At 41.9% G+C, this 25,829-nt stretch overlaps 1 protein-coding gene across 6 annotated transcripts in view; it reads right to left on the bottom strand.

Moving 5' to 3' along the window:
* The window catches only part of mib2 (mindbomb E3 ubiquitin protein ligase 2), a 58,225-nt gene extending 32,671 nt beyond the window's left edge, over nucleotides 1-25,554 (bottom strand). For 2 of the 6 annotated variants that reach the window (XM_012861921.3, XM_012861924.3), the window contains exons 1-3: nucleotides 16,631-16,836; nucleotides 6,489-6,884; nucleotides 4,150-4,321 (exon numbers count right to left, since the gene is read on the bottom strand). In XM_012861921.3, the coding sequence (XP_012717375.2) occupies nucleotides 4,150-4,321; nucleotides 6,489-6,884; nucleotides 16,631-16,661 (599 nt within the window). In that variant the 5' untranslated portion in view covers nucleotides 16,662-16,836. Of the gene's footprint in view, nucleotides 1-4,149; nucleotides 4,322-6,488; nucleotides 6,885-16,630; nucleotides 16,837-17,763; nucleotides 18,258-19,069; nucleotides 19,555-24,759; nucleotides 24,872-25,391 lie in introns of those variants that run through there. The other 4 variants (XM_021316097.2, XM_021316098.2, XM_021316096.2 and 1 more) reach the window with 4 other exon arrangements.
* Nucleotides 25,555-25,829: the final 275 nt, after the last annotated feature.

Genomic DNA, 25,829 nt, shown 5'->3' with positions numbered 1-25,829 from the left:
GTATCTTGGTTATACAGTGAGAATCTCATACTGGTCCATGCCTGCCGTGTACAAAGCCAAATTAAACAAACATCAGGGAACCAAATCTGGAACATACCGATTTAAAGCTTTCATTGCCATTTGCAACAATAAAACACAGTTCCCTTTTCTGGCAGCATAAATAAATAAATAATTTCCCTTTATAGTCCCACAGAGGGAAAATTGGTCTCTGCGTTTAATCCATCCCTTAAGGAACAGCGGGATGCCCCTCTGAGTGGTGTATGGAGAGCAATCTGTTGTCAAGGGACCCGGAGTGACAGACTGAGATTTGAACCTTTGCAGCCTCTCCAAGAGGCAAAGCCACAGTTCCCTAACCATTAGGCCACCACTCGCATAAAAGTCACCTTTGCAAGAACGCTAATTGACAGAAACCCTGAGTGTTATCAGACATGGTGATGACAAGTATCTGAAAATGGATCTTTTCAAGTATTGTTTCAGTTAGAGCAAAAGGGATTAAAAGAGACTCTAGTATTTGTAAGGCCATTAATCATGCCATCGATATTGAAATGATTCAGTTTATATAAAGTAGAACTGCAATGCTTTGGTCTGAAATCCTCATTCCCCCTTTTACCCTGTTCTGAGGTGCGTCTGAGAGCTATTTGTTTTGGTGCTGACTCTTTAAATCTAAAGGAGACACTTTACACTCGCCGTGATAAAAAAAGTGGATTTTGCATGATAACTAAAAAAAAAGTAGGTTTCCTAGATTACTTTTTAACAGATCCATCTTTCCTTTGGTAAGAAAGTGATTCAAGTTTAGCCAAACTGCAATGAAGGTAGTCTAAAGAAGCTATTTTTTCTCTCTTCCTGTATCACAAACAAAAATAGAATAATGTTACTACTGTAAAAGATACGCAAATTCAGAAAATGTTCTGTTGATATTGTAAAATACTTATGAATTTTAAATTAAAAGTTTCATTAGTAGCGGTATAAGAACATTTAGCCAAGGTCAACCTTGTCTTTATCTGATGTTTCATACCACAAGGGTATGAGATTAAAATCAATGCTTTAGTTTTGTAGATTTGAATAGAAGCACTAGTTAAACAACTTCAACCCAATCTTTTTTCTGATCTCTTATGACACCATACTAAGCCCTACCAGGACAGGATGATCTTAACATTGCTTGGTGTGAAAGTTGCTACTGCAGGAAAAACTATTTTCATTATATTTTCATTATTGCTACAAAATGATTATATTTAATGAAAAACGTAAAAGCTTCACTTCAGATCTTGTTGTAGCTAGTGTTGATTTCTTTCATCAACCGTCTACGGTGAAGAAAGACAGAATTTTCATCCAACTCAAATAAAAAAAGAGAGAACTTTTGAAAGTAGAATCCCATTATTGTACAGTGTCAATAGGCCCTGCTTGAAAATTAGTTTGTGGGTCTCAAAGAGGGTAAACTTTAAGTAAAAGAATACAATAAAAACAGGCATAATCAGTGTTGCTGCTTAAATTAAGGCAGACCTGGTTGTGCTGGAGGAGGGATCTTGCTAAAAAGGGAGTAACCAGCTGTACCATCCATGGTCTGGATGTGGATCTGAATGTAAATACACCCTCATTTATGATCAGTTGGCTTACAAAGCTAAACACTTTTTTCTTAGAAATGAGTGAAATGTAGACAGCATAATGCAATTGTATATAATTATCTGAAAACTTTTGCTCTTTATTCCCACATAATTAAATTCTGATCACTGCTTGGGTTAGATGGTTCATTGACTATGACATATAATGTCTCATAAAAAAAAAAAAAAACATCCTATATGTAGATATTATTTACTGGAGACGCATACCTACACTTCCTTACAGTAAACCGGCTACATTATAAAAATGTATTTGAACCTTTGGTTACCAGGTACAAAATAGTAACTGGAAATGAGCAGAACTGCATACACCTAGATTTGAATTAAAAGTCTTTACTCATTTTTCCAAAAAGCCCTCAGATCAGCTTCTGTTTTGGATTTGCGTTACATAAATACACTGCTGCTCTTCATAGTCATTTAATTATTTCATTAAGTTTGTACTTCCTGGCTCATCCCAGTTGGCTTGTGACTAGCTTCCAACCTTCTGAGGGGCAAAAACAAACTATAAAAGGAAAAACAACAAAACCTGGTGACTCGGTCACATTGAGAAGAGCAGTGAGTCATGATTCTTACACCTATTTGCAGCATTCGTCGGACAGCAGGCTCAGGGAAATAAATGGAACGGTGCTGGACCTGGACCAGGCTAAACTCCAGAAGAAATCTGGGTCATACATATTACCTCGTTTAAATGAGAGCGGGCCATCCAGCTGACATTCAGACAGCGCCGCGAGCCGCTTGGAGCGTTACTGTGAACTGATGCAGAAGAGAGGATTCTAAAGGGACAACTCACTCGAGTAAATCTGGGTTCACAGGACACTTGCAGTCAGCTCACTAAAGATTTATGCTAATCTAGGTCACATGTGCTTCGTCAAAACTGACAAAACAACAAAACTCTTTGAAAACAAGCAACAACAAAAAAAGAAAAACAATAGAATAAATCCTACAATTAGGATGACTACTTCAACTACAGTGCAGGAGAGTGTATTAATAGAGACTTTGGCTTCTTCTTCACTGCAGAATGAATCCAGGATTGCTACCTTTTATTACCACCTTTATTATAAAAAGGAAGGATTCAAACAATGTTTCCCTTCAACTCAATGCATCTAGGATGCCTTTTTTTGGTAATATGAACCAGGATTCATTATTTACTGGAAGGAAATATACTAAAATACATCACTATGGATCTCAGCAAAACCAGGAAGAAAAAGAGGTGATTAATACAGTTTTTATATATATATAAATGGAAGTGCTTATTTGCCTTCCAAAATCCTGTTCCTTCTCCTCTATATCAGCATGAGTCCTTTCTTTGCAACTGTAGTTTTCCACCCTCTCTCAAGGTTATTTATATCTCATGCTGCTTAGTTTTAAAGACCACCGTTCTTCTCACTATCAGTCCTTAAGCAAATGTGATCGCAGCAGTCTCAGAGAGACAACATAACAGTCCTACAGCGTGTTTCATTATTGATGGGCCGTTCTTTTCCTGCCTTGTGAGCAAAATATATATATTATATTCGAAATTAAGAGTTTTATGGTGCACTTAAACTAAATACCCCTGGGCTTGACATAGTAGCAGTTTGAATTTTATTTTGTGAAGTTAGCAAATGTTGCATGATTTAATTTTATATTTTATAAACTGCTTAATAAGCTGTTAAGATACTCTTCTGATTATTTAGAAACAAACTTAATTCCAACCAGCTAGCAGCTTTAGAGGAAAGCTGAAGGAGGCAGACATGAAACACAATGGTGAGCTGACACAAGAAGCATTGATTTACTTGTAATAAAGGCAAAGTTGACACAAGGTGTGCCTGTATGCGTAACAACTGCTTGGTTACAGAGTTAATTAGGGTACAAATCACTAACATTCAACAATACTTGTTGTATGACGAGTCCTTCCTTCGCTCTGCTTAAAATATAAATAATATTGCTAATGAGTTACATTTATATTTTACAAATAGTAAAGGTTTCATAAAGCAGGAACCAGTGTAGAAGAATTCAGTCCAGGTTTGACCTGATGATGTGGAGAGGCTTTTATTCTGCTTTCTCTCAACTCTGATGGAACCTCACGCCTGTTTTATGTGGAATAAGTCTCTATTTAGGGCAAAACAATCAAATCCAGGTTTGATCAGTTTAAGCATTTCAGATTTTGAACTAGAGATAATCAAACGCTGTCCAGAGTCCCTACAAGCTGCAAAACTGGCTTTTAATTTAGCAGCAACCAAAAACCTGTGAGGCCGACGCCTTTCTCTGCATCATCTTTGGTGTACACCTGTATTTTCTTAAATTTCTTATGTGGTGCATCAGACAAGGGTCCCTCTCCACAAAGACTAGACATGCAAACCAGGAAAGAAAAGCTAATGGACAGATGAACCACTGATAACAGCTTTATGCATGTGATTCTGCATCATCGATATCGAGAACTGAAACTGTTAATACAGTCCTTTCTTGAGCTGAAAAAGATTTGAGCCATGAAAAAGTCTTTGGAGAAATTTAGACGACGTTATAACAAGGGGTGAGGGGGCAGCGTAGTACTCACGGCTGGGAATGGGCCGTCTCATAGCGTTCGAACGGATGACTGAGGTCGTGCTTGTTGTTCATGTAACACTGGGTGCACAGGTCGTAGTCGAAGCACACTTTGCACTTCCATCGCATTCCCATGATGCCATGCTTCTTGCAACTGTCACAGATGATATTGGAGTGACGGACCCCTGCAAACAAGAAGGGGTTAAAGAAAATAATGGGGGCCCGCATTCCTGACATTTCAGTTTTTCTTTTACATTTGAAAGAAACACCGTTTGACTTATGTTATGTTGTGAGAAGAAAATACCATAAATCAATTACCTCTCCAACTAAAATGGCAAAAATATTAAAGTCATTTAATATAAAATGCAATATGTCCATTATAATAATACCTAATTCCAAGAGATAATGAAAAACAACAACGAGACTCAAACAGCTCAACAATACACTCCAAGCCCCATGACCTCTTTTTTTGTCTTTCACTTAATTAACAGGACGAGTTTCTGAGGCAGAAATTTGTTGTTTTAAATGGAGTAAATGGTAATGAGACTTGCATTAGAGTGTACGTGCATGAGCACGCATCAAGTCCCAGATACAACTGGGTGGGTGATGACAGCCGCCCTCAAAATGGGTCATGGAAAGGCTTCAGGAGCCCAGACGATGACCAACAAACAGGAAGACAAAACCAAAACATCGTGATCATCTCAGGAAGCAGAGACGAGAACGTCTTTTACATCTTAGTAGGATGGAAAATGTGCTTTCAAGTTAAAACTTAAGACGACACTTTCTGATGTGGTAACTGTTAGCGGGGGAACTCAGAGTTAGCCCTATTAAGTTAGGTGTTTAAAAATTAAAGGTATAGAGAACGATTTTCTTTCGGCTTCAGGTTCTGGGGGGGGGGGGGGGGGGGGTCACCTTATCTATTGGTTGTCCCACATGTCAATCATTGTGATGTGCACACCTAACACCAAAGTGTTTGCACATTCCTTGCTAGTTTCCCATTGCTGCGCATGCGCACTTCTGGTGTTTATGTATCCAGCGGGCTTCGGTTTCAGCCGCTCATTGTAGCGCCGCTGCCTCACCGTATAGTTTAGAAATGGCTGAGAGTCACAAGAACCAAACTCTCTTACAAGTTTATGAGGAGAAGAGGAAGGCCTCAGAAGAAAGAAATAAGACCAGAGTGTATTTGGGAGATTCTTTTCACATGATCCCACTGAGGAGCACAAGAGCAGGTAAGACAGTCTTGCCCATGCGCAGTTATCCAAAAAGAGACCTGGGCGTTTCTTAGCTACATTTCCAGAAAAAATCGTCCATTGTACCTTTAAGTCAAAGGAAGCACGATAGAAGCTCAGCTATTTTTGACATGTTGAGATAACTATATTTTATTTTCTGGGGCTCACACTGAATACGGTGCAGATACAGTTGCAATGCTTGAAGGAACCCAAATAATTAAAAATCAATGTTTCCACTAACATCAACAGTTGTGGGTTCGGTTACGGAGGCCGTGCGGCACTGCAAAGAATCAGCCATTAGGACGTTTGACCGGACGCCGCAGTGGTTACCGGATCAAGCTCCCGAATTTTACGACCCAAACAGGAAATGCTGAGCGCTAGACAGGATGAGGTTTGGTGAAATTCAGAATAAAATCACCCCACCAACCCTTGTTGACTAGTGTAAACAAAACGGCGACACAGAAACAGGCGGAGACAGAGGGGCTTTTGGAGGATAAAATAGGATATTTATGTGCACTGATAACTGATTTTGCCCTAAGAAAAGGAAAACCATGGCTGGTTTTTAATTGTTTATGAAGGATAGCAACAGAAAGGACCACAGATGAACTTCTGTTCTCGCCAGCGCCATTTCCGCAGCCGCATCTGGTCCAAGGAAGAGTGTGAGTGGGGGGTCAGGATCAGGACCGCAACCCGCACTGTAGTCAGTGTGAGCCCCGGGTTTAAGCTGCACGAGAGAAAGCAGCAGAATGCTAAACAGTACAACTAAGTTAAGTAGCTCGTTTCCATCCTATTTGAGAACTATTTTACAACAGTTATGTTTCAAGCTGTTGTGAAACATGCTAGATTTGGGAAAGTTGGCAGTTTTTTGGAAATCTTAGAGCTAAGGTAAGGTGCTACATTGTCCAAAGAATAACCCCAGAGAATGCTGTTTTAGCACTGCTAGCAAGGCTACCTGTAAATATAAGATGCTAAAAGCAGTTTAACAAGACAACTCTGTGCTCCACAACTGAAAGCAGCTCTAATAATTGTTCAGTCTTTTCATCATGGGTATTATCGGGCCATATCCTGGTCATAAGTTTTACATAAGTTTTTTAGGATCTTCAACCTGATCTTCAGCACTTACCAATTTGAGCATTATCATACAGCAGCAGGTCGTAGGCACCCTGGTAGCCAGTCCGGTAGTTGGTCCGTGTGCCGCTGTCCCACTGAACTACCACCGTCTTGTCTGGAGTCGTCGTGCTCCCCTGCCGACCAATCTCCACCACGGTGCCCACGTGGCCCTCGCCGTCGTCCTGGTTGCCCCACTTCCAGTCCAGGCCGCGCACCACTCGCATGCCCACCTCCATGCTGCCTCTTTTAGGGCCCGGCCTGCAGGTCGAGGGCGGAGGCCGAGGCCTGGCAGCACAGTCACCTCCGCTGCTGCGCCTCCGGGCCTTGTGAGAGGCGGAGGCGGATCGCGCAGAGGGTATCGCCGGGAGGGACGGCACCAGGGTTGTTTCCGGGAACAGATCAGGGGTGACTGAAAGAAAGAGGAGGCAGAGGCACGTGAATCCTGTTAGAAATACAGAGGTAACCGCAGTAAAGCGGAAGGAATGAAAGTGACTGGAAATGTCCTGCATTTGGCATCCATTGGGAAAAAAGACGTGATACAATTTAGATCCTTTCCATCACTTTTAAACAAGTTAACCTTCCAACCTGTGGGCACTTTCGCACAACCTGCGCACGACTGCTGAGGGACTCAACACACAACCTGCCATATGTCTCATTACTTTCAGAGCAGAGTTCTGTTGGCTAGTGGACCATTCACTGGAAGCCTCGCTGTGTGTTATGGCGGACTTCTGCAGAGAACAGCTGGACTTGACTGCTACGCCCTGCTGCGCTAATCAAGCCCTGACCTGCCACAAACGCACAAAGACACACTTGTACTGACATCCTTAGCAGGATTCACAAGTATTTTTGAACCTTTTTGGCTTTTTAGCCAAACCACGCAGCTAAACAAGCACACCCTAAGGGCAAGTTGCTAAATGTAGACTATCATTATGTTTTTTAATTCAGAAGTTTACATAAATTAAGATTATATTTTACAATATTCTGGAGAGCCCAGGTGATGAGTTAACAGGTTAGATTGGCTAATTCGACATTCGAATTCTACATTTAATTTCATTGGAGGTAATACCTCAAACGAATCACTTCATTTTTGTGACAAAAATGGGAAAAATCTAAAGAAACCAGGGAAGAAATCAGGAAGAGGCTTGTGGACCTCTGTAAGTCTGGAAATTTCCAGATGCCCTGAGGAATCACGCTCAACTGTTCAGTTATATGAAAGTATAAAAACAGTGGGAACGTCCAGACTGGCGACCTGTCCAGGGTGTACCCCGCCTCTCGCCCATTGAATGCTGGAGATAGGCACCAGCAACCCTCGTGACCCCACAAGGGACAAGCGTGAGGGAAAATAAATGGATGGATGGATGGATGGATGGATGGATGGATGGATAGATGGATGGATGGATGGATGGATAGATGGATGGATGGAATGTCAAGTCATCTTAATGTTCTGGATAGAGACCATCTCTGTGTCCAACAGATAGACATATAAGGATACAAAATGCGTCAATCAATCTCAGCACAAAAGTAAACGATCTTGTGAAGACGCTGGCTGACGCTGGTGAGAGTCAAACGAGTCCTCTACAGACAAGGGCCCTTAGCAAAGAAGAAGTAATCACACCAAAAGAGTAACCATTTACAAATACAGAGAAAAAAAACACGTTCTGTGGCCTGTTGAAACTCAAATGAAATCAAAATGTCTTTGGCCATCATGACCATTGGTACATTCGCGGGAAAAGGGACAAAGATTGCAACCTTGAGAACACCATGGCCACTTTATAATACGGGGTCGGCAGCATCACGTTGTGTGGGTGTCAAGCTGCAGGAGGGACTGACGCACTTCATGAAACAGCATCAGGAGTAAAATATTGAAGCCTACTCAATACATCAGCAAAAAGGTTTTAGCTTGGATGAAAGCAAGTCTCCCAAATAAACGGTAGGCCTGAACATACCACCAAATTCGTTATAAGGTGGAAGTGGACGAAAAAAGAAAATATTTTAGAGTGACCATAGCAAGGCTCTGATTTCAGTCCCATAATCCAAAGATTTCCAACCCTGGTCCTCAGGGACCTCTACCCTGCATGTTTTAGATGTGTCTCTTCCCAGCTCACCTGATTCAAATGATTGCAAGACCTCCTCTGCAGCCAGCAGGTGCTGCAAAAGCCTCTTAAGGCAAGAAGACACTGAAAACATGCAGGGCAGGGGTCCCTGAGGACCAGGGTTGGGAACCACAGTCATAGACCACCAGTGGACAGAGATGAGGAGCTCTCTGCGAGCAAGGCGCCCTACAAACCTGACTCAGTTACACCAGTTCTGTCCGAAGCAATGGGCCAACATTCACGAAAACTATTACAAGGAGAAAAAAAAAATAGGTCAGGTGTCTTGTGATGGTCTGGTTTCAAGGGCTGTTCAGTAAATTGCTTAACAAACGGAGGAAAAGAAGCCTCGCCACAATAAGGGAGATTCAAGGACTCTTGTTTCAAACCAATGACAAAGCGCACCAGTGGTTTTAACGAATGCCGCGAGTGCTAAGTGCTAGAGACAGGAAATAATACTGAAAGGAAGCAGTATTCACAGGATATGGAAGCTAGAGTCAGCAATACAGCAAGAAACTTCTGCTGAGGACCATAATAATGTAATTACACTCATTAATCACACATGATGCATTGAAACATTCATTCATGCACTTGCTGTAGTTTTCTTCCTCTCTGATGGGTACAAAGAAACGTTGTGGTCCTTTAAACGGCGTAGGGTTTCTCTGCAGAGGCGTGCAACAAGAAAAAGCTGAAGAAACAGAAGACGGCATGAAAAGGCACCACAGTAGGGCTGCACAATGTTAGTAAAAGTTGTGAAATGTGATAACATTGGGAAGTGTGACGATAGAGCTTGCGATAAATACAAGAAAAAAATGGAATACGCTCATTGTGATTTTGTGACGACTAATTTGAAATATTCATATTTTTGTGCAGCTCTGCACCAAATTATCATTTCCAGCAGAATGTTAAAGTTTTAAACAACAACCAAGAGTAACCATTCAATATTTGACTGTCTGGTTGTTAACTTATCATAAGATTAAAATAAGAACAGAAAACATGCAAACCTTCTTCCAGTTGTCCAACATCCCACTAAAGCAAAGTCAGGTTTTTGGGTTGTTGTTTTTTTTTGTTTTTTTTACACAGTTGCTCTGCAAAACACTGAGCTATAGCTTGAAGCAAACGTGCAGAGAGAAATGTGAAATGTGCTCAGAGCTGTCGTATTGAGACTTAAAAACACGAATGCAACTTCAGGCTTGAGAGCCCCAGTGATTGGTGCACAAATACATGAACATTTTTGAATTTCGTTTGAATGCTTTTGATAAATCCCACCTAGGTATTCTCACACAGTATGCAGCATTCTGAACCGAAAATCCCTTCACCTCCATCTTTTCATGCTCATGTGACACTACTGATGATGATGATGATGATTCCTCCCTCACAAGCGGGGTTGAAAGTGATGGAGGAGATGCAGAAACGCCCATGGTGCAATGTTGGGCATAGGATTGCTGTGGAAAAGTGTTGCTGATGTGTAGAGTGATGATGGAGTGATGACAAAGTGATGGATAGCAGAGACATAACTGGTGATAGTCACTGCTAACAGCATGAAAGTTTGTGTTTGCAAAAGAGATTTTCTAAATTTGTTGCGGTCAAGCCACATTTTCGTTAATCCTAGTAAAAGGTAAAATGGGGCGTGCTGTTGGCGCAGCGGGTAGCGCGACCCATATACGGAGGTCTTAGTCCTCGACGCGGTAGACCCGGGTTCGAATATGACCCGCGGTCCTTTACCGCATGTCTCTCCCCCTCTTCCACCCCCCTTCCTGTCAGCCTACTTTCAGAATAAGCGAGCAAAAAAAAAAAGGTAAAATGAATGTGCATGGCGCATACCTTAACTTTTGTGTGCACACCAAAAGGGTTTTTATTATTATTATTGTTATTATGGCAGAATTTTTAAATTATATTTTGCATTAAGGTTTATGAAAAACATTGATTTATGACTAAAAACCATTAAATCATAAATTTTTTGAAAAATTTACCATTTTTGAACTTGGCATGAGAGCCAAGTTAATAAAATCACAGTAACAAGATGGACAGATGTCTGAAAGCAGCAAAGATTACACACACGACGTCTTCATCGGGATTATAAGGTCCGTCATTAATCTGCCTCAAGTTTAAGCTTGAAAACATATGGGATGTAGGGGTTTAAAGAAGAGAAAGTAAGCTGGTTAGATGCTGTTATACGTCCAAAATGACCCTTATTATGCACAACAACAAAAGAATCCAGAATTCAGACGGAGGCGTTGTCTCTGATAGGAGGGGTTTACACGATGTTCCTTGTGATAGATATTCTTTAAGTACTAGAATTTAAAAACCCTTAAAATTGGAGTAAAACGACACATAAGTGTGTTGAAGCAGTCAATTACTGAAAGACACGCATTTTATAGAAGGCTCTACTTAACAAGGTTCTGGGAAGTAGTGTTAAGCCCAGAATTATTCATACACCTGGCAAATTTGGGTTTTTAGTATTGTTTTCATTTTACAAGAATCCCAACTTCAACATGATAGAGAATATGTGGAGTAAGCTGATTAGGGAGATGGTAAGGAGGCCTTCCACTCGCTAACATTTTGGAGCTCATAAGCACAGATAGAGAAATGATCTGAACACCAGTGGAGACATGCAACTAGCCGGTCAGGAATTTTAAGGAGAGTTTGATTGCTGTAACACCATGAAGATTTTCTATTAATCTTTGAGAGGGTAAAAATATCATAAACATATAAATATTTTTTACTAAAATGTAAATTAAACAAAAATAATTTATTTCAAAACTGAAGTTCCTTTTACCTTTTTTTGTTATATTTTGAGAGAAGTCTGTCTCATGTGTTATCAGAGAAAAACATCTTGGTTGAATAAAAATAGTTCATCTAAATCCACCAGGGGTATGAATAACTTTGGGCTTTACCGTAGCTTCTCCTTTTATTACAACGGAGATTCACAAATACAAAAGTCCGACACAAAAACGAGGGCCTTTTTAATGAATCAGCCACAAGGGAAACCAAAACTTTCATCATCAACAGAAGCGACTGATCCGTCCAACCACTTCTCAAAAGCTTGTTGCAGAAGTTAGGAGCAGATCCACGCTCAGAAACCAAAACAGCAACTACAAAGTGCATTTGTATGCATGTATGAAGTTTGCCTATTTTAAAATCTTGAGGGAAATTTTATTTATTGAACAGTTTCTGCATTATAAAACGTAACGTCAAACAGTAAAACTATTAAACGGTTACTGTGAGTCACTAGAACAAAATAAAAAAAAACATACACTTGCTACAATCAGACTGGTAGGTGTTGTATAGTGATTAAGTTTAAATAAATGTTGAACAAAAAAAACTAACAAAAAAACAGCATTTATGAGATATTAGGGATTTAGGGGCATCTAGCACATTTTGAGCCAACAGGTGAAGCTGCTGTGGCCTTTCGTTGTTCCAGAGGTGGGCTCTCCACGGCGCATTGCCTTGACATATTTCTCCACGTGTGCTTGTGTGGGTGTCATGACCAGGCCACCTGCGCTGATGAAATGTCACTGCCAATCTGCAACAGAGGGCTAGGACATACGGGATTACAGCTCTCTGCCTGCAAATAACAGATGGGTTGGCTTCCGTCACACACACTGCCAAGGGCCGGTCTGTGAGGCCACCGTCAACCGCCTTCGCAAAAAAAAAAAAAAAAAAAAATTATTAAGCTGCAATGCAAATACACCCGTATAAATATAAACACAAATGTATTCAGAACGAGCAGATACTTTCTATAAAAGAAAGATGGGCAGCAAAAAGCAACAATTTCTTTCTCTATATAGGGTTATATGAGATGTGCTTCAGTTCACAACTGGCCAGAGCTACATAACCACATGAACTGTAAATGATTTTGAGAAAGCAAAACTAGAAGAAGCTCCGTAGGAATGCCCCACTTCCTATAAAAATGGGTTTCCTGAAGCTGGAAAGTACAATGTGGGTACTGAAGATTTTATTCACTGCACCTTACTACCATCCACCTTACTACCATTGCCTAGAGATGATATTTCAACACAAATGATTTGGGCCATCAAAGAAAAAAAATAGCTGAAAATTGTCCCCCCCCAAAAAAAAAAAAACTTTATACCTCTAAAAACACAGCTTAACAGGAGTATTGCAAAAGTATTCATGGCCCTTGAATATCTTTCCACTTTGTGAGGTGACAACACCCGACTTCAAACTATATAATTCAGGAGTTTATTTGCTTGCGTAACACAAAACTAGCGCTTGATTCAGAAGGGGAAAGAAACGATAAATGATTTTCACACTTTTCATTTTTTAGAAAGGCAAAACTGAAAAGTCTGGCATGCATTTGCATTCAGCCACCTTTACTGCGATACCCGTGAATATATTCCAGCGCAGCCACCTGCCTTCAGAAGTGTCCTAATTGGTATTCAGTATTCGTCTGTAAGCAATTTAATCGCAACATAAATACATTTAACGCAAGGCCTCAGGAATTTCTTACAGAACATTAGTGAACAAAGCATCACAAAGACAAAGGAACATCCACCCTGGTTGAGCTTGCATTGTTTCACATAGATTGGGCAACACTTTCACCCTCTACTTGTGCAAAGAGACATGCATCAAATGGCTTACAGCTGTGATTGCAATGACATTAGATTCAATAAGTTACTCATTCTAAAATTCCATTGACTAGGGGCCGAATACATACTTTTTAGATTTTTTTTAAGTAAATCATGTATCATTTTCCTTTACTTCACATTATTATATTGATCTACTACATAAAATCCCAATTAAATACACTGAGATTTCTGCCTTTAACAAAACAAAATATGGAAACTTCAATGGCTGTAAATACTTTTTAAGGTTATTCGTGTGTACAAAAGAGAAATACATTTTTGTAGTATAAACTTGATCTGGACTGGATTAATGTAAAATCTATAGTTTGTACTGGTTACCTGAACACTGCCAGATGAAGTGATATAATGGGATTGAGATCCCACCAGTGCCACAAGAGAGTCTTTCATAAAGAGCATTTATGAAAGCAGACAGAAAGAATTGGCTAGAATCAACATAATTAAATAGTTTAAATGTCCATGCTTGAAAGTTTTAATAATTCTAAATCGGATGAGTTTCCTGAAGGGGGGACACGACTAACTGAAGACTTTTAGGAGACAAAAAAAAAAGGCTGAACCCAGTTTTGTTTTAAATAAATCAAAAGTTGTAATACTACATGGTTTCTGTGCCAATACATATCTAAAGTAGCATGAAAAGGTATTTGAGCACTTTTCAGAGTTTTCTGTTTTTGCTTTTTGTTTCACTCACATGTTTCAGATCATCAAATAACTTTTAAAATCAAACCTTTTCAGAAAATCCATCCATGCGTCTTCTCTGAGATCGGGTCATGGAGGCAACAGATCCAGGAGGGAAACCCAGACATCTCTCCCCCAGCAACATCTTCCAGCTCATTCTGGAGGACCCCAAGGCGTTCCTCGGCCAGCTGGGATATGTAGTCCCTTCAGTGAGAACTGGTTATTTCCCAGGGGTCTCCTCCAAGAGGGGCTGGCCCAGAAACCACCCAGAGGAGGCGCCATGGGGCCATCCTGATCAGATGTCAAACCACCGCATCAGGCTCCTTTCGATGCGGAGAAGCAGCGGCTCTACTTTGAGCTCTCCCTGATAACAGAGTTCTTCACCGTCTCTCTAAGGCTGAGCCCAGCCATTCTCTGGAGGAAGCTCATGTTGGCTGTCTGTGTGCTGGACTTTGATCTTTTGGTCATGATCCATACCTCATGACCACAGGTGAGGATCTGAGCATAGACAGGACAGTAAATCGAGAGCTTTGCTTTTAGGCTCAGCTTTCTTCACCATAACAGATCAGAGCAACACCCGCATTAATGCAAACAAAGCGTGGCCTCAGACTTAGAGGAGCTGGCTCTCATCCCAGCCTCTTCACACTCTGCAGCGACCACTGGAGGCTTTGGTCCGAAAACGGCAACAGGACCACATCATCCCCATAAAGCAAAGATAAGATCCTGAAGTTCAACACACACTGGGAGGACGTTCAACTTTGCATCGAGAAGGCAGACTCAGCTCTTGCTTTGGGCACAAAAGGATTGTACGCCCCTTAAAAGCTGCCCAGATGCCCCCTACTCCTGCAGCACCCCCGTCAATACCCTGGGGGATACAGTCATAAACTTACTCCAGATCCACAAACCCACATAGACCAGAGAAGCATACTCCCCTCACGCCCTCAGAAGGTAAAGACCTGGTCCACTGTTCCAAGGCCAGGATGGAAGCAGCGTTGCTCCTCCTGGATCTGAGCTTCAACAATCAGTCAGAGCCTCCTCTCCAACACCCAGAGTGATCTTTCCCAGGGAGGCTGAGAAGTGTGATCCCTCAATAAATGAACACATTTTCCTGTCCCCTTTCTTAAAAATCAGGACCACCACCTCAGTCTGCTACTCCAGCAGTGTTGTCTCAGTCCTCCATGTGACATTGGAGAGGTGCGTCGACCATGACTGACCAACAATGTCCAGAGCCTTCAGAAACCCAGGCTGAATGTCCTTCTCACATGTCACCCTGCTGCCTGGAAGCTTTTCAACTACCTCAGCCACAGTGACGGTATCGCATTCTCCTGATTCGGCCCCCTGTGACCCAATTGAGGAGAACCTCAAAGTGCTCCTTCTGCTGCCTGACAATGCTCTCAGTCCGGGTCTGCAGCTCTCCTCCCCAAAGCATACATAGCTTGAGATGGTCTCTGTTGTCTTTTTCTGAGTAGCCAATCAGTTTTCCAAAACTTTATTAAGGCCAAAGTTTAAAACTGCACACTGTTCACATGAACCAGATCATCGTTTTTACAGCAAAAAAATAGGTTTTGTATTGTTTCAATTACACTAGCCAGATTCCTGCCGGACCTGTAGTTTTAAGGAGTCGAGACAGAACCTGTCTGAGGCTGAAAGAAACTCAAAAAACAACACATCATGCCCTGAACTAAAAAATAAACAAAATCCAGAACTGATAAGAAACAAAGGAATTGACAACTCTCTGTCCGGAAAGGGTTACTGAGCCTCTAACTCTTTGGAACCATTAAAAAACAGGGAGCTTTGGTGAACCTTCCCAGAAGTGGGTAGCCTTCAAACATTACTCCAAGACGGCATTGATGGCTCATCCAGCAAGTCACCAAAGGACGCAGAACATCTAAAGCACTGCAGGCCTCACTAGTCTCAATTAAAGATTTAAAATTAAACAATTCTGCTAAGAATAGTGGGTCAAAGTTCATCCACTGCGATATTAATGAATCATTGTCAGCTATTGTCATCAGTTGATCGATGGCATAACCAATAATTAGGTGTACATGGCATTTGTATTTTCACATTAAGTCGAGGTTGAAAAGCCATTTTCCTGTCATGAGATAAAACAGGTTTTTGTTTTATTTTACTAAGCTTATCTTACCCAATAGTAAAATGTGTTTGATCTGAAACCTCTATCTTTGCATCTTGCTTGGATGTCACTTTAGGAGCAATAAAAAGGCAAGAAGAAATACAAATGTACTTTTCCACAGCGCTGTAGAACTCTATGACGCAACACGAGCTGTTTTTGTAAAGAAATAGGTAAAAAGCTGCTGAAACGGGCACCAATCGAACCCATCTGGTGCCAGAAGGGAAAAATCAATAAGGATCTAGATTAAATAACGTGCGTACTAACACTCTTCTACCACAGCAGCAGTCAAGCCTACCAAAAAAAAAACAAAAAACTCTTGAGTTCTTATTGAAATAATTCTTATTTATAAAATCAATTTATTCTTGTCATGGACGCAAAACCAGTGTGACTGTATCCATAAGATGAATGAGCAACCATAAAACAAATCCACAGCTCTCTACGCTGACATCTTCCAGCGCCAATCAGGGATACTTCGAAACATGCCTTTGAAAGCCCGACAAAAGTCTAAAGACTTAATATTCACTCATAATCCCTAGAGCCTCCTTCAAGGCAAACACACAAAAAACCCACCCAGACATCCGCGTAGCCCCCAAAAAAAAAACACTTAACAGAAACTTGATGAGATTAGGCCTTTATCACGGATTATCATACTCACTCCCCATAATCTTCATTCCACTTTTGAACATGCCGGGAGCTGTGTTGCACTTTGTCTTGTCACAAGCTTAGCCCTGCTAATATCCCTGCATCTCTCAGCAGCAGGAACCATCTGAAATCAGCAGCTCGGTGGAGCAGTCGTCCAAACTAAACAGGGGACTGAACCCTCTCTGGCATCATCGCAGTATTTGGTTAGCTGTGAACTTTGAGCCACGCTTTGGAACATACTGTTTCCCCTTCTGGTAGTTTTTTTTTTTTTTTTTTTTTTTTTTTGCATGTGTGTGTGTGTGTGTGTGTGTCTATCTGACAGATGTTACTCAAGGAGTGTACAAGTTGGGTACCTTATCTGGACGAGAAAGAAAAGAAACAAAACACGAGACCTTATTGAGCAGGGCAAACAAGGGGAGACGTCTAATCCAATGAGAGGATTGTGTTTTAGGTAAATACATTACTGTGTAATGACGAGCATTGTCGTTTCAGTGGGGAGGGGGGAACTTTGGCCACTTGTTGTTTGATTGCTAATCACTAGACGACTCCGCTATAAATAACTCCATCAGGCTTTCTAGCCCAGGCTTAAACTTCATGTAAAACATTTTAAAAAGTCAACGCCGCTACATCCACATTAATCCGTAAATTTATACCAGAGGAAGGGGGGGAAAAAATCCATCAGGATGTAAATTACTCTTACCATCATAGCACCGAAACCCTGGTTTTATTACCATTTATTTATGGTTTTGGGATCACCGGATACCAAACGTTTTCATGCGTTTGCCGAACACCACTTCCCTAAAAACGCACCGTGATTCAGTAACCCAAAACTACTTGCACAAGTTTGGGATCACATGCCGTAGGCTGACGCGATAAAGAGTCTGCAGGCTGAGACAGGAATGTTCGTCTCCAGTTTGTTGGACAAAACTGGACAAGCCTCATGCCTTATGGAGGTGAAACAAACAACAAGAACCATACTGGCTGGGTAAGGTGGGGAGCGTGTTCACAGTGAGCCATTCCCCTGTAAAACAGCAAGCGAGGGCTCAAATTTATTCACGCAGATAAATGTAGGTTACAAATAAACTGAGGTAAGCTGGAAGAGTTGTTTTTGTTTTTTTTTTACATCATCTTTTAAAGCATACTGACCTTCGCTGCTTGCCGTAGAAATCATGACGTCATTGCCTCAGGTTGGAGCAGCTTGCCACCGTGTCTTGCTTCTAGCTGTACCGTTTTCTGGTAGAATGAGCAGCCTTGTCGTTTAAAAGCAGTTCTTTTAATTTACTGTCATAAAGTTGTAAAATCTTACTACAGATTTATAGGCTAATCTAGGCACGAACCAGACGCTGAAAACTTTGCTTTCATTATTTGGGGGACAACTCTCCTGCAAGATCCCTTGTCGTAGTTAAAGTAATACAACATTTCAAACGCTGATGCATAATTCTAAGTTTCAACAAAACCAACTGATGTAGTTATAGATACAACATCTTAAAATAGTATTTATATCCTTAGATGTTGTTCAACAAGTCTGTCATGTTAAAAACACTACCTTCAATGTGTGTCTTTTAGTATTTTATGTGATAGATCAGCACAAGGTAGCACATAATTGCTGTGCTCCTTGGTCTGAGGTCCTCACAGGTGGACTCTGTTTAAAAATGAGATAAGTAGTGGATTCTGAAGACCGTTTTTGTTGCAATGGATTTTATTTGGGGGCATCAGACCAAAAGGGGTCAGACTTTTCAGAACAGCTTTTTGCAAAAATGGATGAGAACCATGCTTTCCACCGGTTGATTGCACTCGCACACTGTTGCTCTGTCACCTAAAACCTCTACTGAAACGCTTTTTGAAACGTCTCGTTGTTACGGTAAATAATCTGCAGAGGTTCAGATGGCGTGAATCCTTCTGCCTGGGGGCCTGGTTCGCGTCGGTCAAAAACGAATCCGCGCACTGAAACTCCAGGGTCAACTGTGACGTCACGTACCAGCCACTTCAATGCAGCACGGTCAGGTACAGACTGGGATAAAACAGGATCCCCCCCCCCAATTTAATCAGCACAGCTCTTGCTACACAGACGGCCACACTTCCAGCCAACGCAAACAGCGAACTGCTTACTTAGCGCGTCATCTAGCTTTACTACGAACCACGCCGACATGTGTGGCAGCGTAACCATGGGCCGACACCGGCGGCACACGTGCTGCCTCTGCTCTTCCTACCTATCCTACCTGCAGACACGTCTCCGACAATTATGAGGACGTGACGTAGTAATAAGACCCATTTCAACAAGGAGGGGGGTCACATCTGCCGTGCAGCCCTCTGTTAAAGCCTCATCTGTTGAGAAAAGCAAACTGAAGAACCAGGCAGACACAGAATGCAGAGCAGCTGCGCGCAGACAGAACTGACTCAAACTGGATCACCTGATAAATAAAGCATGCATTTTTTTGTTTGGCTGCGTTACCTGTTGGCATACAGATGTGCAGCCGGGCGACCACAGAGCTCGGCAACGACGGGATGCGAAAGGAGGCAGCCCTGGTGGGGTTAGCTGCATAAACCCACCAGATGTGGAGAAAAACGGCTAGCCACCTGTAGTCCCATCATCTCCGGGGGGGAAGATGAAACAGAAGGGAACGGGAAATGGAGAAAAAGGGAAACGCCTCTTAAGGTTACAGCCCTGTTGTGATGCTCGCCCTGAATGAACCAGCCGAGCTGGAGGAGGAGGAGGAGGAGAAGATACGGGGGAGGGGGTGGGGGGCGGAGGATTAGAAGAGCCAGGCCAGGCCAGCATTCCAGGGATGTGATATACAGATGCAAGTCCTATTTAAACAACATCCCAACATGCAGACAGACATGTTGGCGGTATGGGATTAGAGCTGAAAGAAGAAGGAGAAGAAGAAGAAGAAGAAGGGACAGAGCCTGGCTGCTGGAGGATGCAGCCAGCATTTAGTCCTTTGTGCGTGGTGTCAGCAAGGATTACCACCGTAGAGGAGGAGGAGGTGGAGGGGGAGGAGGAGGAGGAGGAGGATAGCCAGCAGAGCGCTGCATTCAGCCTGACGTTTCGCTGCTTACGTATAAAACTGGGCCAGTGGGCTTTGCTCTGTGCATGCTTCCCAGGATGCTGTAGTCCATCACTGGGAGGGGGGCGTGAGCATGTGAAGCAGACACACTGCCTTTATGGGCCAATATGTACAAACACATGCACATCAAGATGCTCTGCATGGAGATGTACTGCCTCCCCCCCCCCCCCAAGCCTGTGGGGACACTATTCGCCCGACTGCCAACGAGAAGACAAGCAGGAGACAGAGAGGAAGGGGGAGGGGTTCACATTACAGGGGCATGGTTTTTTTTTTTTTTTTAGGAATTGAATGCTTCTGAGGATGAGAAATAAAGGGTGTGGCTGGACACATGAACGGACACCTGCCAAAATCCTCATTTTCAGGCTCAGAAATTATTCTTTTATTTTCTACCATGGCCACCGATCGCCTCAGGCAGCCCACAGTCAGGAAGGAGAACCTGGGGAGACCGTGCCTGCAGGCTTCCCAATGCTTTCGTAGCCTTGGAATATTTTCTTTAATGTGGCCACAGCTGCAAGAGACGACAATATGGGTCCACAAAAAAAAAAGGGGGGGGGGGAGAGAAAACAGGCAACGCAGCACTCTGCTGATCCTGGCATGCACACGTGAACATAGAGCTGGTATTGGCAAGACATGCATTGCCAGAAGAAGGAATGGGTGCTTAAGAAATGGTCATAATGAAGTTTATTACGGCACGCTCCAACCCGGAGCACAGAGCCACTGCTGGCCGTGTGGAAGATATGAAGGGTGGCAATCATCCCCACAGCTCCTCGTCGCCATTAAAAATAGAAACAAGCATTTCAGGAGATGTCAGTCATCGGAGTCGGAGGGGAGATTACAGGTAAATACCAAAATAGAAATGAAATAAATAAATAGAAAGCTTCGATGTTGGGAGATGGCTGCAAAGGAGAAGGATTCCAAAGATTTTTCTGGCGCTCCAGTGTAGAGTCAAAAGAAGAAAAGGGGAACCGTGGCCTGACCAAAGTGGCTTTGATCTAAGAAAGTAGAGCACATCAGCCCGGTTCTGAATGTCCTCACACTGGCTCCCTGGGTCTCAGAGAATAGACTTTAAAATACTCCTGTTAGTCTATAAATCACTGAATGGATTAGCACCTAAATGCGTCACAGATTTGTTATCAGTGTATCCAGACCACTCAGCTCATCTGAATCAAGTCTACTCTGCATACCTAGAACCAGAACCAAACACGGAGAAGCAGCATTTAGTTCCTTTGCTTCACTCTGGAACAAACTTTGAGTAAAAACAATACAGATACCAGGAGCTCTACACACACACACACACACACATAAGGCTCCTGGTATCTGTAGTAGAGATGCACCGAAGATACGACTTGCCAATTCCAGTTCTTCATGAGGAATATTAGACAAAGAAACTTGTTTATGCCAAGTTTCTTCTATGCTATCTACAACTATGACACGGAGGCAATGTTTACATCAAAGTTATCAACGTACATTGCTGTTCACTGATGTGTTTGGTGACTGGAAAACGTAGGAGTTTACAGTTGCGCTGCATTAAACAAACAGGACCAGAATAATGCAGATTTTCCAACCATCTGACCTGCTGGAGTCAAAGAAAAAAAACTGGCCAACTGATTGGTGCATCACCAGCTGGAGCTTACAGCTGTTTCCTCGTTCTGTAAGAACCAAATGTTAACAGCAAGATCCCAGATGCTGTGTGATGCTGACTTTCTCCACAGAGCATGACGCGCCGCACTCCCAACCGTCAGCTACAGGAAGAGCTTGCCCATCGCCTGTCTGTTGTGAGACTGACGTCCAACGAAATGCTGCGCCCTAAATAACCTAGCGCATGCTTGGCTTGGAAATGCAACTGGCTTCATATTATAAAAGGCAAGACGAGCCTTTTATTACAGAGCGGGGCAGGTAACACAACGCAGTAGCACCAGGCAATCCGCATAACTCAAAGAAATCCAAGCGAAAATATTATCCCTCAGGCATGTTTTGGGTCAAACCCGCGACGTCCAGATAAGCGGTTCCCTCCATGTTTACTAGCACGTGTTAACGCCGAGAAGCTTCTTCTCCTGTTCCTAAGAAGGAGCAAATTCACCCATGGGCAAAAAGTAATCCCAGACACCGGTTTTTAAATCCCATTATTTATGTCTGTCACTTAGAATCCAAGGTGAGGTGAAAGTCTGCCACTTGTAGGCTGCGTGCTTTTGTTCCCTGATAGACAGCGCAGATTTACTAAGACACTCCTAACTGGATCGAAAAACTCATTATCTTACCGTCAACCCAAGAACAAAGCAGCTTTTGTCTTTTAACTGTTACGGGTTTGATCATTTATAACAGGAATCGTTTTTTTATTATTTGGACAGGATATTAAATCACAATCATCGCTGCAAAATTATTCTGTGTAGTACTGCATTCACAAAAAGGATTGCTCGGGTATTTTTGGATATCAAAAATTCTTCCCATGAGGGGCTTTTATAAGATTGGCAGGTTTAAAAAAAAAATGAAGACATAAAATAAAACATACTTCTCTAGTCACAGAAATCACCGAAACTATAGACTACCACCATTTTTGGACTACAAACTAGGGCCGTCGCGACAAAAATTTCAATCTCAATACCAATACTAAGGAAAACACTTGATACTCGATACAAATTTACGGCAGCAACATTTTTTTTATTTTTTTTTTTTTTGAAAACACGGGGTTATTTTTGGTTAAGAGCAAAAATTATGATTAATTACAATATGACAAACTTAACTTAAACTTACTTTATTCGGGTAAAACCAGTGAGCAGGGGACGATGCGGCCCTAATTTAGATAAATACACCATTTAAGAGCCACTTCCCTGTTTGGCAAAACAGCAGACAAGATGACACTTGGTATAAGTGTTAATATCCTTTATGTAAGAAAACAGTATTAATAACTTACCATTGATTTAGTCATGCAATTATCTTAATTTCATTTCAATTGCTCATCTTGAGTGTGTCACTGCGTGCTTCCATTTGCCTGTCAATTTGATGTTGCTACAAATATATTTTACTACTGAGGACCAAATAAATAATCATTCTATACCAAAAAAAATGTGTTTCAAATCAAAAATGGATCTAGTGCATACAAATTACACATTTTTCCATAGCAGTCCATGCAAATGTACACAGCACCAGCCCTGTGCAGTTTCTTCAGTGATCAACAACAGCGGCGGGGTAGATTGCTACGGGTTCCTCCTTTTGTTCTGCTCCAGTTGTCAGCATTTCGTTTTATTCTTGTCACAGCGTTGTACTTTCATGTACTTTTTGGGGGGTTTAGTCAAATTCAAATGATGGGAGTTTTGGGGACAAAACTTCATCATTGACCCTACCACATGTCTTTGCCTTTTATTTATTATAGTCAATTTACAGAAAAAAAAATTTAATTGGTCAAAATCGTTATTAGCACCTCAGAGCTAAGAAGACAACAAAACAAAAACAGATAATCTGGAAACAAGTACCGGCCAACGTATGTTTGAATGGTGTAGGTATGCAACAAATATATTTTTTAAATGTATTATCTTTGTAATAGTCAATAAAAATTAGAGAAATTCTGTTCATTCTGAGAGCATCCGAGAACTGTAACTAACATTTTTAAGCAGCTTTTAAGAGTAATTTCTTCTTCCTTGCTGAGTGGCCTTTCAGCCCATGGACTTGTTTCCCTGTAGATCAACACAATGTCTTCCCAGCTCCAGCCAGCATCTTCACCAGTTTGCTTGCTTTGTTATGCGACTGATTGAGACATTGGCTATCTCTGGGACACAGAACCAGTCTCTTTCCTACAAACTAAGGTGTCAGAACATTTTCATGATGTTCATACTTGCATATCATTGTTTGAAGAGATGAATATGGCACTTTCTGGCATCTGGAAATTGCACTAATGGATGACCCATGCTTATGGAGGTCCACAAGCCAGTTCCTGATTTCTTGACTGATATCTTCTTATTTTCCTATGTTGCCCCACAAGAAAGCAGCGTTTTCAGAATATGTTAAACTTCCTCACTTTGAAGTAGGGCTGGGCGATGAATTGATTTTAATTGATTAATTAGAATTTGCAACTCCTGAAGATTTACTTTTTGGGAAAATTAAGATTTTTTTTGCACTATACCAGTCCTAAAAGGGGAAATTGTTTTGGTTATATCATTCTACGTTGAATATATGTTTAGAAAAATATATTGTCAAAATACACCAAAGAGGAAAACCTTTTACCCTAAGACGAGACCTTTTAATTTATTCATTTACTTATTTTTTAAGCTGGTGTGAAGTTACACAAGTGAAGTGATGCCTGTTCTTAGATGTGTAATACAACCAGCAAACATTTTGTGTTATATTTTCAATACTTACTATGGCGGGGACCTACCACCTTGTCTTATATGCATGTTTTACAGCTCCTAATAAGTTGCACGTTGAATTAATGTCAACTGCCAGATGAGATTATTGAAATAAAAGTGAGTTTTTGAAAATCATTTCAGCAAATTGTTTATACGAAACAAAAAAAAGGGAAGAAAATCGATTCAGCGGATTTGTCTGAACAAAAGAAATTGCAGGTTTTATTTTTAAGCCGTATCGCCCAGCCCTACCTTAAAGGGACTTCTCTTTTGAACTGCCGCTTTCCTGTGCGCCGCCATCCAAAATAACACAACTGCAGACTCACCGTACATTTCCCCTTTTAGTTCAATTAAACATACTCTGCTGATCATCTCTGCTTCTCTTAGACATCAGTCATTCCGGTGGTTAAAAAAATAAATAAAAAGATGGTGGGATTATACATATGTGAGTCTAGTACAACAACGGCGATGACAACAAAACCAGCAGGTTATTAACATTTCCACCTCAACCACGACCATGATCAGCTTTCTATCTGGACAGATCCAGCCAGCCAGGCTCCCTCACCAACATGTCTGCTGTACCCCAAAACGTGATGACAGCATCATCTGTAAGGTCCAGAGAGCTATTTTTAATCAGGGGGTGGAGGGCTTTTGTGTGTGTGTGTGTGTGTGTGTGTGTGTGTGTGTGTGTGTGTGTGTGTGTGTGTGTGTGTGTGTGTGTGTGTGTGTTTTCCCACTTGCAGTCAGGTGACAGTCAATGCACGTCCTTTCTAAAAGACAAAGGGGGAAGCAGAGGCATGCAACTCGGCCAGTCCTGACAGGTATGACCCCCCAGTTCCAGCCCGCCTGCCTGCAGCCTGCGGAGACAACACCTTCCCCGGTGACTGCCAACACAAACACATCCGCAGCTTTTTTTTTTTTTTTTTTTTTTTTTTAGCAATGCATTCATCGCGCACGGGGCGAATTTCTGAATTGAACAGCTGACGTTAGCGGTCACTTTAGGAATCAGTAAAGCAGCTTCCACGACAACACGCCGCTGCCAGGATTGTGATTATGAGGATGAGCCATTTTTTTTTTTTTTTAGTGGAAAATGAACTGCACGCCTTTTACATCTCCAAAGCAGCACGCATTGATGATGATAATATAATAATAAAAAATAAAAAAATAGGACGCATATTTGCGTCGGCCACAGAGGTGCTGACACTCTCGGGTACATTAGCCCGCTGTGGTCCGCATGGCTTCATAAGCATTACATGACTGTACCTACTGTAGCCGCGCGCCTGTCTAACGTTGACGCTAGCTTGCTAACTCCTGTCTGGCCAAGCCGTCCTGCCACACATTGAACTTCTCCCGCGGCGCGTCCACTCACCTGCTCCTCGTCAAGGATGCTTCACTTGGCGGTCAGAGAAAACTCCATACTGTCGCGAACCGACACCGCCGACCTGCTTTGTTTACGGATGAATATGTATTTACAAGGCTGAGAGGCTCCGCTGCACACAGCCATGACAACACGCCCATGCATTGCGTCACTGGTCGCGCTGCCTTCACGGGCGGCTCGTAAAAAGCGCGACTCGTTATGACAGCTGCTTGAAAAGCACCCACAGAGTGGCCTGTTTGTTCAGCCCCTCCTCGGCATTTTTCCATGTTTTGTACCTGGAATAAAAATGGTTTGTTTGAAAGTTATAGTTTGCGTCATTTCATTGAAAGAGCAGGCCTACAACTTAGATTTTTTTTTTTTTGTGAAGTGAACAATAAACAGGAGAAAACGGCAGAAAACTTCAAAGTGCATAGATGTCTATCCTGTCTA

Source organism: Fundulus heteroclitus, chromosome 1 (assembly GCF_011125445.2).
Source record: "Fundulus heteroclitus isolate FHET01 chromosome 1, MU-UCD_Fhet_4.1, whole genome shotgun sequence".
Classification (NCBI taxonomy): Eukaryota; Metazoa; Chordata; class Actinopteri; order Cyprinodontiformes; family Fundulidae; genus Fundulus; species Fundulus heteroclitus.
The sequence above is the reverse complement of the archived record's forward strand: the minus strand, read 5'-3'. Positions and strand labels throughout refer to the sequence as shown.